Source organism: Chionomys nivalis, chromosome 24, assembly GCF_950005125.1.
Source record: "Chionomys nivalis chromosome 24, mChiNiv1.1, whole genome shotgun sequence".
Lineage (NCBI taxonomy): Eukaryota > Metazoa > Chordata > Mammalia > Rodentia > Cricetidae > Chionomys > Chionomys nivalis.
The window spans coordinates 47,453,740-47,478,807 of record NC_080109.1 but is presented as its reverse complement, the minus strand read 5'-3'; the positions used below and the strand labels follow the sequence as shown (position 1 = coordinate 47,478,807).

General features: G+C 37.4%; 1 protein-coding gene and 1 pseudogene across 1 annotated transcript in view; both read right to left on the bottom strand.

Annotated features, from left to right (window-relative positions):
* The window catches only part of Naaladl2 (N-acetylated alpha-linked acidic dipeptidase like 2), a 701,987-nt gene that overhangs the window by 64,560 nt on the left and 612,359 nt on the right, over positions 1 to 25,068 (bottom strand). The window contains exon 13 of the mRNA XM_057756897.1: positions 12,539 to 12,632. Coding sequence (XP_057612880.1) covers positions 12,539 to 12,632 — 94 coding nt within the window. The remainder of the gene's footprint in view (positions 1 to 12,538; positions 12,633 to 25,068) is intronic.
* LOC130866126 (U2 spliceosomal RNA) lies at positions 10,430 to 10,520 on the bottom strand (annotated as a pseudogene).

The following is a 25,068-nucleotide window of genomic DNA, read 5'->3' as shown; positions in this document are numbered from 1 at the left end:
GCATCCTTCTTCATTTCATAGTCCAAAAAGTTTTAGATATTAACTTATTTGCACTTATATATGATTTGGTTCTGTTTTGCAACTGTAGTTTTAAAAATTCCACTCCATTTCCTTTTAAATTATGGAGGAAATAAATCAGTTGTACTCAAATATTGCTTTTTTCCATAATACAATCACAGCCTTTTTTATTTACTAACATTTCTCAGAAACCACTGCTGTATCCATGAGCTTATCGGAGTCTTAAAGGCACTAACAGATACACAATTACTGTTTAGACCTCTCTGATATAAAACAACACAAAAAGTATGACATGATTGGTATAATACCCTGGTTGAAAGCATAATTGAGATTATTTAGAAGAAGACATAAGCTACTTAATGTCAGCCTTAAAAATATCATATCACCATTAAAGAGAAGAAAATATATTGCCAATATGATGTCAGCCAATGGAGCAACAGTTCTTTATTATACTACATTTTCTATTCTTCATGCTGTCTTCTTCAGTAGAAACCACAATATATCATCTCAGCTTGTTCCTTAAACAGCACTCAGGTAAAGAAAGATGTGTGGGAGCTAAATCAAGAATAATGCTCAGAGAAGTCAGACTTGATTTTACAGTGGATATAAAAATATATAAATTTAAAGAAAATTGATAAAGAGGATCATGAGTAACTATGATCAAATGAATGCAAGCAGGATCCTCTTAGGAAAGATGACAAAAGGACATTTTGAGAAGAATTAGACACTGGCCACTTTTTAAAAAATAGTTTAGTATTATATTCTTATTCATTTTTCAAGACTGAGTTTCTCTGTAGCTTTGAAGACAGCAATGGAACTCACTCTGTAGACCAGGCCAGCCTTGAACTCACAGAGATCTGCCTGTCTCTGCCTCTCAAGTGCTGGAATTAAAGGCATGTGCCACCATCACCTAACATTTTATTCTTGAATGCACAAGTTATTTAATAGTCCAGGTAACCAGGGCAAACTTCATTCAAAAGTACTTTAGGACTCCTGAATAGAGTGTTTGTTGGGTAATGTCTCCCCACACCACTGTATACAAGGAGCTCTAAGTCCACAAGTAAATGGAATGATCTATGTCCCCATAGCTACAGTAATGCTCTTTCCCCAACAATACATGGAGTATGCATGGAGTTTTACTTTGCATAGATCTAAATGAGAAATTGCCCCAATAGGTTCACGTATTTAAAAGATTGGTGCCCAATTGGCCATGCTGTTTGAGGTGGTGAAGTCTTAAGGAGATAGAGTCTTACTGTAGGTAGCACCCCTCTGGGAATGGGCATTGAGAACTCAGTCTGCCCACATCTAGTTCATTCTCTCTGCCTTGTTTTTTCTGTTGAAGAAGTGTCTCTCAGATTTGTCCTCTGACTTCCTGTTGCCATGCCTCCCCACCAACCTTGACTTCTCTCTTCTTCTAGACCCTAAAGCCAAAATAACTCTTTCTTCTACAACTTGCCTTGGTGATCATATTTTATCACAGCAGAAAAGTAACTAATCTCCTGACACTACATGAAGTGAGCTCTGCTCCCATCCCTGCCTGCCTGATATAGAAAATGAACTATGAACTCTTTATGTAAGTCACAGATGCTGCCACTGTGCAGGGGGGTATAGATCTGACTATTGACAGCATTGGGAAAAAGAGCTAAATCTTTCTGTGATTTTTAAAGGATACATTTATTTTTATGAATATGAATATTTTGCTCACATATATGTATGTGTAAGACGGAATTCCCAGGAGCCAATGGAGCCTAGAACAGGATAATAGATTCCCCAGGAACTTGAGATACAGACAGTTTTGAACTATCATGTGGCTTCTAGGAAATTGAACCTGGGTCCTTTGCAGGAGCTGCAGTACTCTTAGCCACTGAGGTGCCTATTAAGCCCCCAAAGCTTTCTGAAGTGAACTGTATATATTCATGTACTACACATTCTTATCATTATTGACCTCAGGCAGAAATTTGAAGCTGTATATTTAAGGGTATATGTGAGTTTAATTTTACATTGGCTAATTCAAAACATGAAAAATAAAACAAGTTTTAAGTAAAATTGCTGAACATGAGGGCATATCCTGAGATTCTATTACAAGTGAAGTTAAGAATTATTTATGATTTTGTTGCTGTAAAACAAACCCAGAGCCTTGAACAGACAGGCTAGGCAAAGCAACTAAACCAACAAAATGATCAAAACACTATTAAAACTAACCATTGATTCAAAATGTATAGAGTAATAGATTGAGATTTTATAACTTCATAAGCATGGGATTTTATGTTAATAATACATTCTGAAAATTTCTTGACATTGTAATATAAGTTATTATAGTGGGAGTGTCAGGAAAATAAGAGGTGGGCATCAGACTGCTGACAGTGCACTGTCCATTCTGAACTGCAGTCCAAAGCAGAGGAAACACATCCAACGGGACCTTGGGGAAGAAAAGGGTCATCACAAAGGGAGATGAGGGACTAACAGTAAATTGTGCAACAAGAGATGAACAAAAGTAAACACGTGATTCCAAAAATTAGGAAGAGAACCGTGAACATAGAATATCAACTAAGGAGCATTATTTAAAAAACAAGCAGAATCAGTTGTTTCAAAGAAATACCGTGGGGAAGAAAACTCTATCTTGACAGGTCAACACCAAAATCATAAAAATGGATTGGAGTCTGTTTTTGCACCCATGCTTTCTCAAATATTTCAATGGTTTGGGTGCTGATCAATAAGTAAACCGTACTCTTTAATGTGTCATCTAGTTAGAATTAATATGTAAATAAGGTGAGGACCAAGGCTAAATCTATTTTTAGAAATTTTTTCAACTGTTTTGGTTTCCTGAGAGAGACAAGAGAAATGTTCTATGAAATACTTAGCACATAAATAAGGTGTTTTCAGACATTCTTATTATGAACAGAACTGGAGATCTAGCACTGTGAAAATGCATGGAAAGAAAGTAAAATTTGTTTTTGGAATCATTGAAATTTAGATGGCCTTGGACTTTAAGGGAAGTTCACAGAATGAGGTGAGCAGGGAGAGGACTCCCAATGCGGCAGCTAGTACAGAGTTGACACTGGTCATAATTAAAAGCAAGATGGAGACAGATGGGCTTAGAACAAGAGTCATGCAATTTTTCAGCATATAATTTTATTTTACCAACTGGGAAATTCATTTTATATTACTCAGGAAGAAAATTAACACATTATATTGGTTTCAATTGCTGTGACATTTAAAAATTTAAGCTACAAATATAACAATACTCTAAATCCTGGCCTCTGCACCATTACCTTGAAAATACTGCCCTCCTTCCAAATGTAACAAATGACATCAATAAACTGTCAAAGCTAATAAGAACAAAAAAGGTCCCATCAAATTAGCATTGTCAGTTATTCAAAGAACAGGGGAAAGCTTCCAACAGTATTTAAATTTATTGAGACAATTCAAAGGTGGCAACTAGCCACAGTGTTCAAAATTATATTTCCTACTAATTATGGCTTACACTAAATAAATATGTACATAGCCAGATCAAATGGGAATTACTTCTCCTTATTTGGGCTCATGCAATTTTTACAATGACTTTTAATAATTAATATTCAGACTTCTGGAAACTAAAAAAATAGATATAACAACTCTATAGTCATTGATTATTGTAAAGTAGTGTTTTATTGCTAAAATATAGCAAACGTGAGAAACTGTGTGGGATTATTAGTTTCCCATTCTCTAGTGTGTTTGCAGGTTCCCCAACTAAAAGCTATAACTATAACTATAACTATACTTTTTGTTTCCTTAATGCCTACTCTACTCCAACAATCTAGTGTTATCACTTTCTAAGAGAATCTTTCAGACTTGACTTTTCTTTTATCAAAAGTCCATCTAAGGAGTCTGAGGGAAATACATATGTCATTAAAGGGTTTGCCTTAGAATCATGACAAATTGAGAACAATCCCTAGCACCTGCATGAAAAGCTAAAGGTGTTGGCACAGGCTTAGAATTCCACTTTTGTGGAGTCAGAGGCTGGCAGATCCTGGGCTAACTGGCACCCATCTTAAGTTACTTGCTCAGTTCAGGGTACTGAAAGACCCTGCCTTAAAAGACACATAGCACTTGAGGACAAAGGAAGAGCAGCAAGTGTTGTTTTTCGGTTTCTTAATGTGTGCACATGTGTACCTGCATGCACACACATGCATTAAAACACACAGAAGTACATCTGATGTGTATCATTTACCTTATAAGCCACTATTTCCACTCCATGTCCCCAAGCAATGGATAAATATATTCATTTTTCTTTTTTTGTTATGGACCAAATATTAAGAGCCAAGGTCACTCAGTCAAAACATGCTTTCAAGAAAGATGCAGTAAATCAACTCAATCAAATTATTCACTAGTAAATGATCCCTCTTTCTAGTGCTTGTGGGAACAGTGGAGAATGGTTGGCTGTGACCATAAACTAGTATCATAAATAAACAAGATGGCCAATTGTCAAGAGGTAAAAATTACAGTACTGAAAATGCAATTGGGTTTCAGAGACCTTAGTCCTCGTGCTGCTGGCAGTCAAGAGAAACAGTATTTTATCGCTCAGCCTTGAAGGTCACCTTTCTTTTCCTTTACTATAATTTAGAGGTTGAGACTAATCACTGCTGACTGTCATAACAAAGTAAGAAATAAATCAGCAATTTAACCTTGAATTAAACAATATAAATGTGTGTTTCATTTAACACACTACATAAACTGTTTAGTACAGTGGAGTGTTTAGCAATGTTGACAAAATCAATTACTTAAATATTGACATCATAGTCATATTTATACATTAGCATCTTGAAATAATATGTATTGGGAATACAGTTATAACCAATATGATAGTCACTGAACAGGTTCATGCAAGTTAGAAAGCAAAGAATATTTCATCATTTTAAGTTAGGATGACTAAAATAACAAAAGGGAGAAAAAGCCTATTTTGAAGACTACAAACTGCAGCTCTTTGAACAAATATTTAGACACAAGGCATTAAAAGAATTTTAAACTTATGTTTGCTACATTTTATTTTCCTGTCACTGAGATTTTAATATGGGTAATTCTAAAATCTGACCTCCGAATTAAAGGAACATGGCAGTACCCAAGGAGTTTACCATGAGACATAAAACAGTGAAAATCACTCAGCGTGAAGGGTAAAGTTCTTGGCCTGTAGAAAAGGCAGCCTAAGAAAACAGTAAGAAGGCAGGCATTCCTGCCTGAGCCCACACAAAACTTAGGATCACATGAAAATGGCTGCATTTAGACAGCAGTATTTGCTCTCAAATGGAAATAAATCCCCACAGAATAACTAAGGTCTCATCTCTTAGTCATGATTTTTCTTCCTATCATGGCATGTTCCTAAATAGAGAGGGTTATTAACTTGGGCTACATGTAGAGGGTTTTCATTTTTACACATTTATTTATTTTTTGTGTGTGCTCATGTGCCATGGTGCATGTATGGAAGTCACAAGATAACGTGTGGGAGTCAGCTTTCTTCTACCATGTAAGTATTGTGTTGGTTTAAACACATCAATAAGAACCTCTTAGTGCCAAGAATATGTCAGCATTGGAGTTAGAAAAAAATTAATAAAATATTTCTCCTTGATACCATCTAACCAAGGGCAGATTTCAATTCTGTTGCTTGTTTCCATTCTGGTTTTTTCTATCATAGAATGAAGCTATGCCTATGTGAATGCTATCTTGCCAATACATTTCTCCCTGGCTCTGTCTGTGTGTCTATAACAAAGAGCTTGGCTCTCATTTTCTGAAAAGCACAGAAACAATCAACTTGAGTAAAGTACTGTACAGTAATCTTTAACAGAGTTACAAGCAATGAAGTCACTGACTGCAACTGACTACAAATGATCTAGAAAACAGAGTACCACAAAGATTGTTTATCAAACACTATACATATGTTGTGTCCAACATTTATGGTGGATATTCACTTATTAAACACATTTTTTCTTACAAATAGTTTTCAGTACACATTAATACATATACTCGTGTGTTGCTTTCCAGGGGCATGGAAAAGCATATAATTTAAGTTATGCATTATTAGGCTGTAAAAGTTGATTACATAGAAAATTTAAAGCTTAGTTGTTTTCTTGGAGGTAGGTTAAACAGCCTGAGTATACAGGAGGATAGCAGTCTTATGTCTCAAGTGACCTCAAGGTGTATTACTAGCTTTGGCTACATGTAAGGTCCAGGAAAAGTTCTAGTTTCTTCAGGTAGAAGGGATGCTTTCAGAATAATGCACCCCACAGGATCTGGGTGAAGGGCAGGGCTCAGGCTCTCAGCATCTCTTTCTACTGAGACATCTCACTGACCTTATGAGTGATTTGTCTTCTTGCTATAACCTAAGCCTGGCACTGCTCTAATTTAATTGCTTCTCTACCTGCTAACGTCTGGATTATGTTATATGCCATGTCTTGTCTGTGACTAGGCCCAGGAGAGTAAAAAGAGATTTCTAAATCACTTCCCAATCTGAACAATCATAAATCTGAATTAATTCTTGCTTATTTTTGACAACTTAGTTCTCAGTTAATGAAATGGAAGAAAATGATAGTTTCTGTGATCTTCTTGGTCCTTTGTCCTAAAGAGGACAACTAAGAATTGTCTGAGGTACCTCTCAGAGCAATAAGGGTACCTTTTCAGTGTTATCTCCCACATGCTGGGAGCAAAGAAGCACCCTAGGCTTTAGGGATGCAGATTCCCAAAGCACAAACTGAAGCATCAGGATTGACTAAGATCATAAAGTTGTTAGCATTAAGTCATACCTTTCCAACCTTCAAACTTTGTCAAGAATATCTATTCTTTATAAAAAAAAAAAGTAAGTATTATTCTGCATTTTCCTGAATCACCATTACAGAAGGCTCTTGTATACAGATTATTTAGATGAAATAAAGGTATCTGCCTCAATTTTGCTCTAAGAGCTTAACCAGCATGCCAGGGAATAATTGTTCTCATTCAGTACTATGTCTCCATCTGAAGGCATAAAATTGTATAATTATGTTGAATTATCACATTTACAATATATAGTTATTAAATTACACATTCTTTCTAGGGTCTCTAAGAAATTGTCACACTTTCCTATCTCTCATCTCTCATTGTCCCTACACAATTACTTTATTCTTTATTAATAAAGAGACTTGAGAAGACCTTACATGCCCACACTTCAACCTGGTTAGTCATCCTCATCAATGTAGACCATGGACCCAATATGGAGAAGTTCAACAGAACCATTATATACAAGCTGTCCATGCATATACACTTAGCATCTACCACGTTCTATATCTTTCTTTCTTCATACTTTAGGAATGAATTTTTCTACTCCCACTTTGTTCTAGATGCTTTCCTCTCTTGATGTTAATATCCTGTCATCCTAACCCCCAGATGAATTGCATTAGTCAGTCTGGACTTTGTGAAATGGCTAGGGTATGAGACAAACACTCTCATGTAAGAGACCAAATACCTCTCATCCATCCCTGTCTTGTGAGGTTAGAGAAAACCGTCAGCATCTGGGCACCAGGATGCAGAGACTGAATATGCTGGGCTTGAATCTTGAGGTTCTCGGTCCTACACACCATGAGCTATAAATCCTTGTTGTTTATCTAGTCTGCAACTTTTGTTAATGTGTCACAAATGACTCAACACCTGTCTTTATCATAGCAAACCCCTAAAACTAAAGGTATCTCCTTCTCAAGAAAATCAAGCCAGTTATTCATTTTTTCCTTTGTGATCAAATTTTGCCTCCTTACAACACCATCATCATCAAAACAAAAATATGCCAACCTTCTTCACCTGACTACCATCACATATACTTGATTGGTTCCTATCTGTCCATTCTCTATTAAGTCCTTCTAACTATGCTTTTGCACACACCATTGTTCTAAGCTGCTCTCACGCAGCATTGTTCTAAGCTGCTCCCACACACCATTGTGCTAAACTGCTCTTGCACACAGCATTGTTCTAAGCTGCTCTTGCACACACCATTGTTCTAAGCTGCTCTCTCACACATATACCATTGTTCTAAGCTGTTTTTGTGGAGATCACAATGACATATAAAGTTTTCAACTTGTACTTAATGCCTGGCCCTCGGGGTTTTTTTGAGGTTTGAGCAGCATGTAACAAAACTGGTATGTCTTCCCCTCATGCCCCCTCTATTTTTTTTCATTTGAGGTAAGCATGCCATATATATTCAGTGAATTTTTAACATAGTTATTGAATCATTTTAGGAGATCCTGTGAAGTCCAACAGGGTTTCATGAAAAATGATTTGTAACATGTTGTTTCTCTTGAGAGATAGATGGGGCTTAAATTGAAAGGGGTCTTTAACTGCCCATCAAAACTGGAATAATAATATAACTCTCACCATGAATAATAGATCTTTTTGAGCCCTAGAAGTGCTCTGCATTATAAAATTGTTAGTAGTTGTTATAATAATAAACTACTATGCTTACTTGATGGTATTTAAAAATAAACTCAATTATTTAAAAAATCAAGCAGCAAATGTCCCTGATTTAAAATCATTTTGTTAATACTTATGTTTTTACTTCCTTAAATTCTTTAACCTTTTTAAATGTAATTCTACTTTTCTTTCTTGCAGAGGCATTGATCATAGGCAATTTTGCAGAATTTTTTATAATCCTATTAGACAATGTTGATATTTTCAAGTATCTCATACATGATACTTTACAGATGGACAAAGATGTCATAATTAAAAAGCCTCTTCTTTTGTTCTCTGGAAGTTTAAAGCACTATCTTCCAGACCAACAGAATTTTATAGAGGATAAATTTCAGATGCTAAAAAAAGAAAGAAAAACAGCCTCTAGAACAAATGGAAAAGATTTTTTTAAAAAATAAAATTTGTATGAAAAGGTTATTATTCACAGAACTATTTATTTTCTGTACCTGCTCTATGGTTATTTTGTAAAATGCCACGTGATTCACTACCCTGATTTTGAGCTCCAGACATTCTCGAAATAGCAAATGTAAAGTGGTGACAGAGTGGCACAAGTAGCCATGGCAACCTCAGAGTGAGGGAAGCCTGTGGAAGCAGGGAAGAGGAGAACTACAGAGATCAACAAGAGTAGGTAAAAGAGCTGCCGAAGCCATTGTCATCCAGTATAATAGTAAGCATATAATAAATAGATAAACTTGGATAATTGTTTAAGGAAGAATGGCTTCAACTTAAAAAAATGTTTTCAATTCCAAGTTACTATAAATCTTTGCATGTTGCTCTGTTGTCAAGGGACACTTTATTTTTTTTTCTTGCTGATTTTTTTTATTAATTAATTAATTTAATTATTAAAGATTTCTGCCTCTTCCCCGCCACCACCTCCCATTCCCTCCCCCTCCCCCAATCAAGTCTTCCTTCCTCCTCAGCCCAAAGAGTAAGCAGGTTTCTCTGCCCTGTGGGAGGTCCAAGGACCACCCACCTCCATCCAGGTCTATTAAGGTGAGCATCCAAACTACCTGGGCTCCCACAAAGCCATTACATGCAATAGGATCAAGAACCCATTGCCATTGTTCTTCAGTTCTCAGTAGTCCTCATTGTCCATTATGTTCAGCGAGACCGGTTTTGTCCCATGCTTTTTCAGTCCCCGGCCAGCTGGCCTTGGTGAGTTCCCGATAGATCATCCCCATTGCCTCAGTGTGTGGGTGCACCCCTCGCCGTCCTGAGTTCCTTGCTCGTGCTCACTCTCCTTCTGCTCCTCCTTTGGATCGTGAGACTTCAGTCCAGTGCTCCAATGTTGGTCTCTGTCTCTGTCTTCTTTCATCGCCTGATGAAGGTTAATATTCAGGGGGATGCTTATATGTTTTTCTTTGGGTTCACTCAAGGGACACTTTAAACACTGCAGGACACTTTAAACACTGCAGCTAAAGCACTGGTTTTCTTTCCAATTGAGTAGTTTTCTATCCCCGACTCCTTAAAGATGCGCTAACAGAATATGTTACTCAGGTTAATAACAAACTTAATCACAGTCTCCCCCTTTATTTTTAGTTAATGAAGCCGAACAAGAGCTTAATTGGAAGGTGAGGGTCTGAGTGCTGCAGATGTTTATATGCGAAGGACTGAGATGGAAATGATGGAATTGATTCTCCGGTTGCCTCACCGCCGCCTTTGACATGAGCCAGGAACTTGAACCACATCCCACAGGAACCAGTCCCAAAGAAGGAACTTTGGATTTCATCTTGTGTCCAATGATGGGAAAAGTTGGATTCCTGAACTGTTAGTCACAGTGAATCTGTGAATAGTTACAGAAACTCTGACTTGAGATTCAAATCTCTGTGACGAACTAAAGCAGTCAAACTCCTCCAGTCTGTGACACACTGCCTTCTGTCACACAAAGCTCTCTCTCATTTCTGACTGCAGGGTGGCTTAAACATTTTTCAACTGTTCTCATTTTCCCCTCAGAGGAACGCAGCCAAATCATTATTATAATTTTAAGACACTGATAAGAACAGATACTACACTTGATCTCAGCCAAAAGGCCTAGAAGCAATCTGAACACACTGAACCTGATAGAAGAGAAAGTGGGTAGTACTCTACATCTTATGGGCACAGATCACTACCTACATATAACCCCAGCAGCACAGACATTAAGGGCAACATTGAATAAATGGGACCTCCTGAAACTGAGAAACTTCTATAAAGCAAAGGACACTGTCATTAAGACAAAAGGACAACCCACTGACTGGGAGAAGATTTTCACCCTGCAACAGACAAAGGTCTGATCTCCAAAATATATAAAGAACTCAAGAAACTAGACTTTAAAATGCTAATTAACACAATTTAAAAAATGGGGCACCGAACTGAACAGAGAATTCTCAACAGAAGAAATTCAAATGGCCAAAAGACACTTACGGTCATGCTCAACCTCCTTAGAGATCAGGGAAATGCAAATTAAAACAGCTTTGAGATACCATCTTACACCTGTCAGAATGGCTAAAATAAAAAACACCAATGATAGCCTTTGCTGGAGAGGTTGAGGAGTAAGGGCTACACTCATCCATTGCTGGTGGGAATGCAAACTTGTGCAACCACTTTGGAAATCAGTGTGGTGATTTCTCAGGAAATTCAGGATCAACCTACCCCAAGACCCAGTAATAACACTCTTGGGAATATACCAAAGAGATGCCCTATCATATGACAAAAGCATTTGTTCAACTATGTTCATAGCAGCATTATTTGTAATAGCCAGAACCTGGAAACAACCTAGATGCCCTTCAATGGAAGAATGAATGAAGAAAGTGTGGAATATATACATATTAGAGTACTACTCAGCGATAAAAAAAAATGACATCGTGAATTTTGCAAGCAAATGGATGGAAATAGAAAACACTATCCTGAGCGAGGTAACCCAGACCCAAAAAGATGAACATGGGATGTACTCACTCATAATTGGTTTGTAGCCATAAATAAAGGACATAGAGCCTATAATTTGTGATCCTAGTGAAGCTAAATAAGAAGGTGAACCCAAAGAAAAACATATAGTCATCCACCTGGATATGGGAAGTAGACAAGATTGCCAGACAAAAACTGGGAACTTGGGTGTGGGGTGGGATGGGGATAAGGGGAAATGGGGTGAGAAAAGTGAGAAGGGGAGGATGGGGGGAGCTTGGGGGAATCGGATGGTTGGGATAAAGAAAGGGTAGATATGGGAGCAGGGAAATATATATATATATATATATATATATATATATATATATATATCCTAATTAAGAGAGCTATCTTAGGGTTGGCAAGAGACTTGACTCTAGAGGGGCTCGCAGGTGTCCAGGGAGATGTCCCCAGGTAGTACCTTGGGCAACTGAGGATAGGGAACCTGAAATGACCCTATCCTATAGCCATACTGATTAATATCTTGCGTATCACCTTAGAACCTTCATCTGGCGATGGATGGAGATAGAGACAGAGACCCACATTGGAGCACCAGACTGAACTCCCAAGGTCCAAATGAGGAGCAGAAGGAGGGAAAACATGAGCAAGGAAGTCAGGACTGCAAGGGGTGCACCCACCCACTGAATCAGTGGGGTTGATCTATTGGGAGCTCACCAGGGCCAGCTGGATTGGGACTGAATAAGCGTGGGATAAAACCGGACTCTCTGAACATGGCGGACAATGAAGGCTGATGGGAAGCCAAGGACAATGGCACTGGGTTTCGATCATACTACATGAACTGGCTTTGTGGGAGCCTAGCCTGTTTGGATGCTCACCTTCCTGAACCTGGATGGAGGGGGAGGACCTTGGACTTCCCACAGGGCAGGAAATCATGACTGCTCTTCAGACTCTCTTCAGACTCGAGAGGGAGGGGGAATGGAGTGGGGAGAGGGGGAGAGGAGTGGGAGGAGGGGGAGGGAAATGGGAGGCAGGGAGAAGGCGGAAATTTTTTCAACAAAAAAAATAAATTAATTAATTAAATAAATTTTAAAAAGACACCGGATACTTTGTCTAGTCCAAGTTGAAAGTTTTTGAAAACTTTTTCACTCATCAAAATTATAAGCATTTAATGAACACTTACCTCTAAGGCTGTTTTGAACTCCTAAGGCTATATCAAGGGCACTGAAGGGCAGAACAGGTTCATTGGCAATTTGTAAAATTACTTCTCCTGAGAGCTGAAATGAAAAAACAAAAGAAGAATTTGTAGTGTACAATAGTCAAGATTGTCATTTTTAATTTATTGGTTATTTCACATTTTATTCTATGCCCAGAGTAATAATAAAAAGACACAAATTTAATTTTGAAAAATCCCTTCCTCGCAATTTTTTTTTGACTTTGTATTTCTGTAAAGACAAAAAACTCTAGATACCTTTCTCATGTCATAGGCTACTAAGAGGATACAATGACTCATTCGCTACAATATCAAGAAGTTAGCATTTAAGACAATTCTTTATACTCAAAAAGTATCAAATATTATAGAAAAATAACTTAAAACAACCTCTGGTTATTGAACTAAGAAAAACTCCAGACACAGTTACCCATTTCTGTATTTCATTCAATATATAATCAATCTGATATATTTCTTTAGTCCCTTGGGTATGCCTTTCTTAATGCTTAATGTTATTCTTAGTAATGCTTCTGAAATTTATCAGCAATGATAAATATCTGTGTGTTTGTGTGTTTGTGTGTGTGTATGTATGTATTTTCAGAACATACCTTAATTTGAATTCAAAAGAGTTAAATAAATCTAAATGGCATCCCCAAGGGCATGCTGGGACTTTTTATGCACATACCCCTCACTCCACCTTAAAGGTGATTTTGAAAACTGATCCATGTGCCACACAAGAGTGGCACATGCTGGTCACATTCTGCTAGTCATCTGCACTGACACAGCTGTCTCAGAACCTTAAGAGTACCAGCAAATGCCATGCCTACATCTCTATGTCCCTCTTATGAACCTGAATGCAAGCTCCTAGGGTAACAGGACTGTGTTGGTGCTATAACTGTTCTAGGTGTTGTAAATAGTGTAGAAACCCTATACATGGAGAGCAGAGTGGTAACTTGAGTCAGGGCAGAAACCATCTCAGACACAACATACCAGATAGACAGGAGTTTAGAGATCCAGATCTGTATATTCAAGGAGCACCAAATTCTATATAACTTAAAAAAAATGTATTTCCCTATTGTCACACAATTCGTTTCATGGTAAGAGTGCAATTTAATCTTGTCTGTCCATCTTTAGAAACAAACAAACAAACAAACAAACAAACAAAAAACATGTTTCTGGGAAATGAAGAGTAGTGATGCTATTATTTCTTTGAGGTATTTTACTCCCAAATGTAGCAATGGGTTTTTCCGCAATGGCCAAAATATCTTTGTGGAGTTTGATCACCAGCATATCTGCTGTAAATTCCCTGGGAAGCTGCCTGCTTAATTACATTGTGCTTTAGGAAGAAAAAGAAAAATTGCCTGCAACAGGTTGCTAGGAGTCACCCTTGCATTCCACCTCCCTGTCCAAATCATGCACTGAACACCGATATCTGGAAATAAATTATTTGTTAAATAAAAATGTAAGAGTTATTAGGAAATGAGAAGGTTTATTTCTCCAATCTGCACTGGATAATAGGAAGTACACAACCAACAGGCTTCATTGATGCTTTTGGTGTCAGGAAGCTAGACTTTACAAAAGATTCAAATGAAAGGAGAGGGGAGGAGACGGGTGACTGTGCTGTTAGAGAACATTGTTTTGTTCTGCTTTTAAAAGAGTTCATTTGGCAGCACCAACAGCTGGAATATATGCCAGCCATCCTGCTACTTCTTTAGAAAAGAATTTGGCAACAATTTGGGCCATGGTAGATGCTAAACCACTTTCTTTTGTGGCTTCCTAGGCAAAAAGGAGAGTTGTATGCTAAGTGCCATTAAGGGGAGGCGAGCTGTGGTGCAGAACAGCCTTCCTCAAACAGAAGAGTGCAAATGTGCTTATGTGAGGCTCAGGTTTTAATTCTGCCTACTATACTTCATTATAAGGAAACCTTTAGCCACTGACAGTACAGGAATTAATAGACATTCTGATGACTAAAAGGACAAACACTGAGAAAGTATTAAAAGTAATAGTAAGAGCTAACACAGGTGATCAAAATTTATTAAGAAACTTCTGGAGCCAGATGTTGCTCAGAAGTGTTTACACCACTTCCTTCTCACCATGGCTCAGCAGAGCAGGTGTCTCTATGTTTGTATACTAGATAATGAAACCAAATCTCACAAAGGTCAGGCAATTGTCTCACACCACTGCACAGTGATGAGTGATTCCCCTCAGTATGCTGTGAATACCATTGGTTAATAAAGGAACAGCTTTGGGCCTATAGGGTGGGGAAAACTTAACTGAATGTTGGGAGAAAGGAGGCGGAGTCAAAGAAAAGCCTTGGAGAGCTGCTGGAGACAGATGTGTTGAAACCTTGCAAATGAAAGAGTTAGCAAATAAGAAGCTAGAGCTAATGGGCCAACCAGTGACTTAAATAATATGGTTTTTGTGTAATTATTTTGGGTCTGAGCTATCTAGTTGTCAGGAACCAACAAGTGGCCTCCTTCAACAGCATAAAGCATGTTTTGAAGTCAGTGCCATCTTATTGTATCTTGAGGTCTATGGAATAGTCTTGTAAAGGCTTTTTAATTATTTGTAATAAATTAAAAGTAGGCTCCAAATCTCTTGGCCTATGCTCCTATTTGTAATACATATATATTCTTTTTGACTTAAATATATCAATTTCTTGTAATATTGGCAGGTACTTGCCAGATCCTCAACTCTTAGACAGAGGTGACACCTAGATCCCCATGTGGTATTGTCTGGACATATCATCCATGTGTGTATCTGTAGCTCATATATAGATGCAAAGAGACTACTGGGAGGAAATTAGGGTTATGTTTGGTGTTACGGGTGGGGGGAGGCAAAAAAGGAATATGTAACTGAAAAGAGGGTGTTGAAGCATATGTGTTCTGTGTCCTCTCATCACAAGCTTTCTGCCCACCCAGGATGGAGTCCTTCACCTGACAGTGAATCCTGGCTATTGGACTTTTCAGTCTTCAAAGCTATGAGCTGAAAATCTTCTACAGTTTATAAATTCACACAGTGTGAAAATCTATTAGCAACATAAAATATATTTAGACAGTGAACACACAGCATTAGTAGAGGGCGTATTTGAGATTCCACAGAACAACTAAGTAGGCACAGGGATGTTGTAGTGGCACTCAGTGGTTAAGAGATGGACTGCTGTTACCAAGGCTGGGGCTCATGTCTCAGCCCCCACAAGGTGGTTTATAACCGCCTGAAACTCCAGCCCAAGAGATCTTAAAGCCATCATTTGCGTCCTTGGCCACTGCACTCATGTGCACTAATCCTCATCACACGCAGCCCAGCACACACATATTCCTGTAATTAAAATGAAAACAGGATGAAGAGCATGATCTAATCTGCCTTCAAACCCACAAGATGGTTCAGGGGTAAAATCACTTGTTAGGCAAAACTGATGATCCAACCCTAGCTTAATTCCCAGATCCTATGATGGAATCAGAGAAATGAACTCTGAGAGCTGTGTTCTGCCCTCCACATACATATCACAACACACATAGACCCACACATAGTATACATGCACCCACAGGCAAGTCCACACATGATCCCAGGACCTTCTCCTCTCATTCTTTAAGGCTATCTTAACCCTGATTAGAAGAAAAAGAATAAAAGAAAAAACTTAAATGTAGAATTAAGAGTATTTTAAAGATGTAAAATGAGTTATTGAACACCATAGAACAAAACAGTTCCTTCTTTATTAAAACGATGATGTTTGTGATTAATATCCTGGAATTGCTGACTTTAGTCAATATTCAACATCTAAAGGTAAAACCATGAAGCAACCTCTTCCAACTTGTAAGGAAAATAGAAGCAAATCACATTTTTTCATATACAAGTATGTTTGTCTTCATCATGAAATTGTTTTTGTCATATTTAAAGGTTTATAGGAGTACTTTCAGTAAAGTTAATATAGGGACTATACATATAGATTCTATAATTATGAATAATAATTGTAAAAATGTTATAATTTATAACTAATTTCATGAGTTCACATTCTATATTCATATATATATATATATACAAACTCATACACTTGGTTTTCTTAAAGCTACTAAATAATATATCTATCCCCATATTACTCTATAAGATTGTATTTATATTTTCTGACTTTCTCCAAAATCTTTTTTTTTTGCTTATCAGACAAGTCTAGAAAAGAAAAATGAAAAGAAAAGAAAAACAGCATTTCCTCCACAAGTTTTTAATATCTAAAAAATAGAGCTCTTTTTCTCCTCTTGATCTAATCATTGTATCTATTGGTCAATTGGGACCATATTTATAAAACAAGCTTTGATCTGACTCGGTAGTTAATGATAACACGTAACTGTACAAGGCACACACAGTTTCACTAAAGCAAATTCATGATCTATGATGCTAATTTTCTTTGTTTTCAGGCAAAGAAATTTAATGAACATTGCTAGGCTTGTTCAATTTTATACATCCATATTTAAGTGAACACAGTTCATATCACATATATAATGTATAATTTGATTCTCATGGAGTTGATTTTATGTTCTTGGTTAAATTTACAATGTGGTAGAACTTTAGAGTAACAGCTGCTATTGTAAGATAATCACAACACTTGCTTTTTTGATCAGTGAGATATATAGAAAGTGACACAGACACTTTCAGGGACACTGAGACACGTGGGCTTGCTGTGATGTGTGGTCAAGTAAATAAACCATGAGCTAAGATCTATTGATTTTCCAGTGTGATCTTTACTATTCTTTTATTTATTTATTTATTTATTTATTTATTTATTAAAGAATTCTGCCTCCTCCCCACCCCCACCTCCCATTTCCCTCCCCCAATCAAGTCCCCCTCCCTCGTCAGCCCTAAGAGCAATCAGGGTTCCCTGCCCTGTGGGAAGTCCAAAGATCATGCACCTCCATCCCGGTCTAGTAAGAGGAGTATCCAAACTGTCCAGGCTCCCACAAAGCCAGTAAGTGCAGTAGGATCAAAAACCCATTGCCATTGTTCTTGAGTTTTCATGGGGTGTAGAAGAAAGCTAAAATCTATCAATAAAAAAAGTCAGGATACTTTTAAATTTAACAGGAAACAATTTAACAGCAACCTTTCATAAGAATAATCTTCGGTTTCCAATAAAGCACCACATTTTACTTTTTACTGTACCATGTAAGTATGGTGCTTGGAATATGGATTCAGGCTCAGAATTGGGTTTGACACTGCTAACTATGCAGCTTGGAGAAGAGCCCAGTGTGTTAATATGTTCTGGTGCACTAGAAAAGGAAACACCAACACACAAGCTTTTCTGTTTTCAATGTCAACCACTATTTGCCTGGCCAATGAATGATTAAATATCTTCATTATGTTTCACTAATAACTAGCTTCAACATAATATTAGCAATAATATTAACAAGTGACATTTTAAACCTCTTATATTGTATCAGGCAATATTCTAAATTCTTTACATGAGTTAATTCATTTAAACCATACAATAGTAGTATTATATTTTGCAGATGAGAAAACTAAGACATTACACAATTAATTAACTATCTGAAGGCCACTTAGCTAGTCCACAGTCATTTTGAGGTTTGACTGAAAGAATTTTGGCTACAGATGCTAAAATCCAATTATCACACCAATTAGCAGATTATTTCTCATTCTTTGAATATTAACAAATCAAGAATACAAGTAGCTACTGACACAGTATCCACTGAACCAAAAGATATAACTCTAAGGAACAGCCAAAAACTTAGTACACTCATCAAAAATGTTTAACATAAAAACATGTGCAAGCCACTCTATTAGAAGTATAATTTTTATACTGCCAGCACTAATTTTCATGTATGTAGATTCTGGTTTCCAATCTCCAAAAGCTATGCAGAAATGTATGAAGTAAAGTAGTTCCCCTTGAGGATGAAAAATAGATTGTTTTTACTTCAATTTCATTAAAAGGAATAGTATTGATTACAAAGCTGTTAGATAATCAGATAATCTGGAAGAACAATGAGAAAAGAGAAGGAAGACAGTGCCTGAGAAATAAAAGTTAGGACTCCAACTTTAGCACCTTTGAAAAGGGCCCAGGGAAATGTTTTAATAAGTAATATAACTACCATGCAGATGACTGTTGTGGAAGAACTTTCCACTCCTCCAGCCAATAGCTGCTGAGATACCAGCCCATTGGGGCGTGGTCTCTCTCTTTAAAAAAGCGGTCACTTCCCTCCTCGCTCTCTCTTTGCTTCCTGCTCCATTTCCAGCGACTAGACTCCTTCCTGATTGTGCAGAGGGCTGTTGTCTGGGATGGTGATCTGTAAGTTTTTTCCCCTTTAAATAAATACCACCCTATTAATCATAATTCCAAACTAGTGTGGGATTGTTTGTGACTTATGCCTTCATCTGACGCCCAACGTGGATGACAGAACTCCACGTAAAGGCTGAGAAGGCTTGGGAAAGAATGGAGTAAAGCATGTTTTCTTGGTAGCAATTTCTCAGGTCTGCTCTGCTTGCTAGAGGTGAGCAAGTGCTCTCATCTAAGAGAGGCTTCCTGACTCAGCTTTAGCTGCAAAACCCTGCAGCTCATTAAGAGGTACTGCCACTAAACACTTAAATGATATTGATAAAAGCTGATGGCATGCTTGTTTGTTTTCAGCTGTAGCAGGAAAAAAGCTGTGCTGTTTTATTTAAAATGCTGGCTTTCTGGTCTGTCCTGCCAGGGCAAACTCTGACTCTTTCAGGCAGTTAGTCCGAATGAGTGTGATCTGTGAGCAGAATGCTGCAACTTGCTTGCTGGCAGGGACTTTGAAAAGCCACAGAGCTGTGGCAATAAAAATGGCTCCAACAGTACCTCCGCCATGAGGCTGGAAAACTAAGGAATGGGCTGGATCTAGCTGGCAAAGCCACGGCCTTAATCCTACCCATATTGCTCAGTAATTTAAAGGCTCATATAGTCAGAAAAAGAGAGATATAGAGTAAAGAGAGATTCAAAGACAAAGAAAACCTTTAAATGATTTACAATGTGCTTAAAAATATATGCAGTCTAAAAGTTAAAGTTCTTAAAAGTGAAAAGAGGAAGAAAGAAAGTAGTTAGGTGTACTAGTACACACCTTTAATCCCAACACTTGGGAGGCAGAGGGAGATTGACCTCTGAGACTTCAAGGTATGGTAGCACACGCCTTTAATCCCAATGCCTGGGAGGCAGAGACAGACGGATCTCTGAGAGTTCAAGGACAGCCTGGTCTACAGAGTTATTCCAGGACAAAGATATACAGAAAACCTGTCTCAAAAAGTAAAAATAAACAAAATAGAGTTAAAAAAAATCACACAAAGATGGAAAATAATCAGAGAATCTTGATATTGTATGCTATTATGTTCTCTTTGAATTGTCTGAATGCTGAGGAAGGAGCAACAGCTGCTAAAAGATATTTGTTTATAAATACTGCTGAACTAATTCAAGATAGATATTTTGAAAATACTTTGACTTTAAAATTTGGATCTAAGGACATGATGCTTTGGAAAGGAGTTTCTTCTTTTGTTTTCACAGACGATGAGACCCTGTGTATTGCTTCTATCCCACTATGGTATGATGGACCATGCCCTCCTGAAGGGTTGCTGTGAACACCTTCAAAAAATCACTTCACTCAACTGCTGACTGAGATGAATCTAGTACACAGGTTATAACATGAAAGACCTAAATAACAGCACCCCGATACAGCAGGAAGCAGTTTGGAGAGAAAAATCTGCACCCATATTCCCAAATATTGTTTATAAATGTTCTTTTACATTTAAAGGGGAATATGATATAGATATGAATAATTTGAATTGATATGGATTTTGCTTTAGTGATTTAAATTTAAGGTCAATTTTTGTTATATGTATATGTATTTTTGATCATGATTAAGGTATTGTGATTGTGTAGTTCATTTAAAAATGTGATGTATATAGGTTGTTAATAGATAATCATAATAGTCATCTTTGTAGTCATGTTAGTTAAGATTTTCTAGATGTATGTAGATATATTTTAGATAGGCATTCTTCATATCTTTCAAAGATTATAGAATATGACATTTTAAGTGTTTTAATAACTTAGAGTTTTTCATGACAATGAGACATGTCTGCTCCTGGCAGCACCAATCTACTTCAAGAGGAAGATGGGCATCGAAGAGGGACTTAAGGAGTTTGATAGCCATTTGGGCAAGAAACTGATCTTGCCTGGACTGTTGCATAAACTGGACACAGAAAACCCACAGAGAGAGGACTGCTGAACTTGCCTAAAGGTGAGATGATTGGGGTTCCTGATTCATGAAAGAGTCTGCAAGACATTCTGCAGGACACAGCAGATAGTGACTGAACTGCCTTTGAAATTTCCTGCTTCATTGAAATGTCTGCTGGAAACTATGGGCCTGTAGAACGAAGATGGATGCCCCAACGGTACAGAGGAACTTTGGGTGGCTGTCCAGGCAGCAAGATGTCTCTGTGATTTCTAGAGTTTTGTAAGTTGCTTACTTCTCATTTACTTAGGTAATATTATAACCTTCTGGAGTCTTTGATGGAGTTGAAGAATAGATAGATAGTTATAGTTATTTTCCTTAATTATGATAAAAGATAAAGTAGATATAAATATTGTAACTGTAATTTTTACTTGATAACTGTTTTGTTATATGTAATTTTGCTATGTTAAAGTTAAAGCCTTCCTTTTTTTTTTGTTTAAACAGAAAAAGGGGAAATGATGGAGGAAGGTCATTGGTTAATTAATAAAGAAACTGCTTGGCCCTCATAGGTTAGAACATAGGTGGGTTAGAGTAAACAGAACAGAATGCTGAGAGGAAGAGGAAGTGAGGTAAGACGCCTCAGAAAGACGCCATGCCGCTGCTCTCTGAGGCAGACGCATTGAAGCTCCAACCCAGGATGAATGGAGGCTAGAATCTTCCTGGTAAGCACACCTTGTGGTGCTACACACATTAATAGAAATGGGCCAAGCAGTGTTTATATGAATACAGTTTGTGTGTTGTTATTTTGGGGCATAAGTTAGCCAGGCGGCCGGGAGCTGGGTGGCAGGAACGCAGCCCGCAGCTCCCACAACAGATGACTGTAAGTAATCAGCCATTAATCTTCATTCATGCTACTTGAGGATATTTCTATTATTAAGTCAACATTTATTCTGCATCAGAAAGACGCCATGCCACTGCTCTCTGAGGCAGATGCATTGAAGCTCCAACCCAGGATGAATGTAGGCTAGAATCTTCCTGGTACTATTAAATTCATTGGGTTACTAAAATGTTGCTCATGGGAGGAGATAAATATTGACTATAATTTTAGAATAAAGCATTTCACAAGGCACCGTGCAAAGGTTTACAGGGGTCCTTGCTCACTACATGAATCAAGATAGGCTTCCTTGTGGAAAGACCTCTGTGAGGAAAGCACCACCCTAGGTGTGGCATATAGGGGGAAAAACAGTAAAATTGCTGAGACATATTTGACACCATACAAACTTTCTTAACAGGATTATGATATTTAAATTTTTCAATTATTTTTTATTTAGCATACATATCTTGAAAATGTGAAAGAAAAGTCATGGTTTGGGAGAAATAGCTGTCCATGCCCACCACTACCACTAAGAGAAGTCAAGTTCTCTGCAGTTGCACAAGTCAGCGGAGATGTGATTTGGAAAACAGAAGGGGGTGAGGTATTGCTGTTGTGTCTATATTACATCAAGCACTTCATCAATTATCCATGCCAAAAGCAAAAGAGGACCGACTTATCAGTTTCTTAAATGCTAACTCAACATGTGCCAAGTATTCAAGATGCAGGAATGCAAGTGACAATGACTTCCTACGCAAAGCTTTGATATATAGCTTACCAATGCTAGTATCAATGCATGCAAAATAGTGTGGTTCTTTAACAAAATAATAAAAATTCTTTAATCAAGAATAAAGACAGTATTAGTGTGTGACACCAAACAAATGTCATTTTGACAATACTGATTTTAATCATTTTCAAAGGCAATCCTTTATTGTATTAATTATTTTAAATTTTGCTGAGACAAAAACCTGGTAAAAGTAACTTAAGGAAGAAATAATGTATTTCTCTTCACATATTGATGGTACAGCACATATTGTTGGAGGAGTCCAGATTTCAGGACCTTGAAAGGTGGCTGGACAAATTGCATCCACAGTAAAGAGGCATAGAGAGAGATGGATGCTGGTGCTCCTCTCATATTCTTCATTTGATTCAGTCCAGGCCACCCAGTCAGAATAATCTTCCCACTTCAATTTACCTCATCAAGATAATCCCTCCTGGCAATCCTAGCACTAATCTAGTCTAGAAATTCACTGACATATACAGAGGCCTGTCTCTCTGATGATGCTATAGCCTGTCAAATTGACAGTCTATACTAACTATCACATTGAATTTATTGATAAATGCTGTTTTTTTCATATAAGTTGCTCACAAAATTGTTTCCTTCTGTATATTTTCAATGAGAGCCACCAAAAACTAAGCCACTAATGTTTTAAGGTCATTTGAATATGAGGTAAAATTTTGCTCTAGAAATAATGTTATAATAAATAATGATGTTTTCATCACAGATGCAGTAGAAGCATTAGAGCAGAAGTGATATGTGAGTGGTAAAGAAAAAATATTCTTCTTTTGAGCTAAACTGCTTTTACTTACAAAGACTTCCGATTTCAATAATGGTCAAAATATATGTGACCTGGAAGTTATGCTGTTACATTGCTAATGCATTTTTTTTCTTTCTGACATTGAATGCAATACATGTTGTTGTAGGCTGCTTCCCACAAAGGGAGACTTGACATTTTAAAAATAGTGAAAGAGAAACACAGGCTTTATATCTTTGATGTGTGATTATATTCATGACAAGTTTCCTCTAGCAACTTTCTGGGAAGCAGATGCTATTGTTTAGTTGAGTCTAAAATATACGCATGTAAATAAGGAGCTGCAGACACTGAGTGCACTGCCATGCTCAGGCATTATGGGGAGATCTCCTTTATGTTTTATATGTTGCGTAGAAGACAGTCTGATCCAGCACTGTGCTTATTTAAATATATCTTTATTGTTCACAGAACAGTTACAGAATTTGAGGTCTTAGTATCGTTCACCAATTAACCCTTGAGATAGGGCAATACATTTCAACAATTTATTTATTGCAGGGCAATACTGCAATTTGTTTCAATATTTTATCTTACAGATACATATGCAAGACTTATTTAGAAATAAGTCCTAGTATTCAAGAGTTCAGGTTAGTGTTAGAGATAAGAATAAAAAATATACCACATAAACATGAACACCTGAATTCAAATATTTAGAACTAAAGTTAAAGCCCCAATAATAGTTCACATCAGAAATCTTTGCGCTCTTTTAACAAAACTAGAGGTAGACACATCCCTGAAAACTTCTGCATTGGCTAGAAAAGATTTTGTAGCACACTGGCAAAGAACAATGAGACCTTGCCTTATAAAAAGTAGAAAGCAAGTATGAACTCCCAAATTTGCCCTTAAAACTCTACCCATGCCCCTGCCATACCACATATACAGGTCCATGTAAATACAGATGTACACACACTCACACACACACACTCACACATCTACACACAAGAGATCTGGATTAGATGTAAAATGGTAGAGCAGTTATTACTGTGAAATAGTTCTAATAGAAAAATTACTGCCACCTGAAAGGACACATACATTATTACAGAGGGCAATCATCCCAAAACTGGCTGGAAATTCCATGTCTTTTGGTCTTTACCGAAAGGGTAACACTCAGAGAGGCTGGAGGATTGAGAACATTTTAGTAAATGAATTGGACCAGTGCAAAGACTGATTCAGGCTCTGAAGAAGTTCCTTTTGGTAGACAGAGGAGTCCTTTACAGAAGAAAGGAGGACTGTCCTTTCAGTCATCTCAAGGGAAGAGAAGTGCGTATCAGCTACACTGCATGGCTTGACAACTCAGACAGATTGTGTAATGGGACATTACAGGGTAACAACTTACCAGGAAGCTAGCCTTCACCATTCTATCCAAGCCTCCAAAGAAAAGCTTCACTTAGAAAGAAAAGACATACTTTGCCCCTGCTTTTCTTTTCTGAAAATCTATATCCCAAACCTACGTTACCACCATCAGCAACATTTAAGATATGCAAATAAAACCTGTGAAAATCCAACAGCCTTTGATCTACAGTGTGTGGATTTAATGCTCCACCCTCAAAGCCTTGTTAAGACTTCACTATCTCAAGTTGTCATAATGCTCTTAGAAGGCTTCAGCTCATGGTTGGTTATCAAGGAGGAATGAAATGATTGAGAGGCTTAACTCTGAGTCATCGAAAGAGCTCATGAATATGGCCACTTTCTAGAAACTGAAGGAAAGTTAGTGACCTTTGTCAGAAACAGAACTCTGACAAATCCAGTTCCTTATGCAGCTCTTATTGGAGACAACCAGAACACTCACTGAAAGTCTCCTGTCCATAAGAAAGTTCTTCAGGGTTCACGTAAAGGTGTCTTGTCTCTCACAGCCAA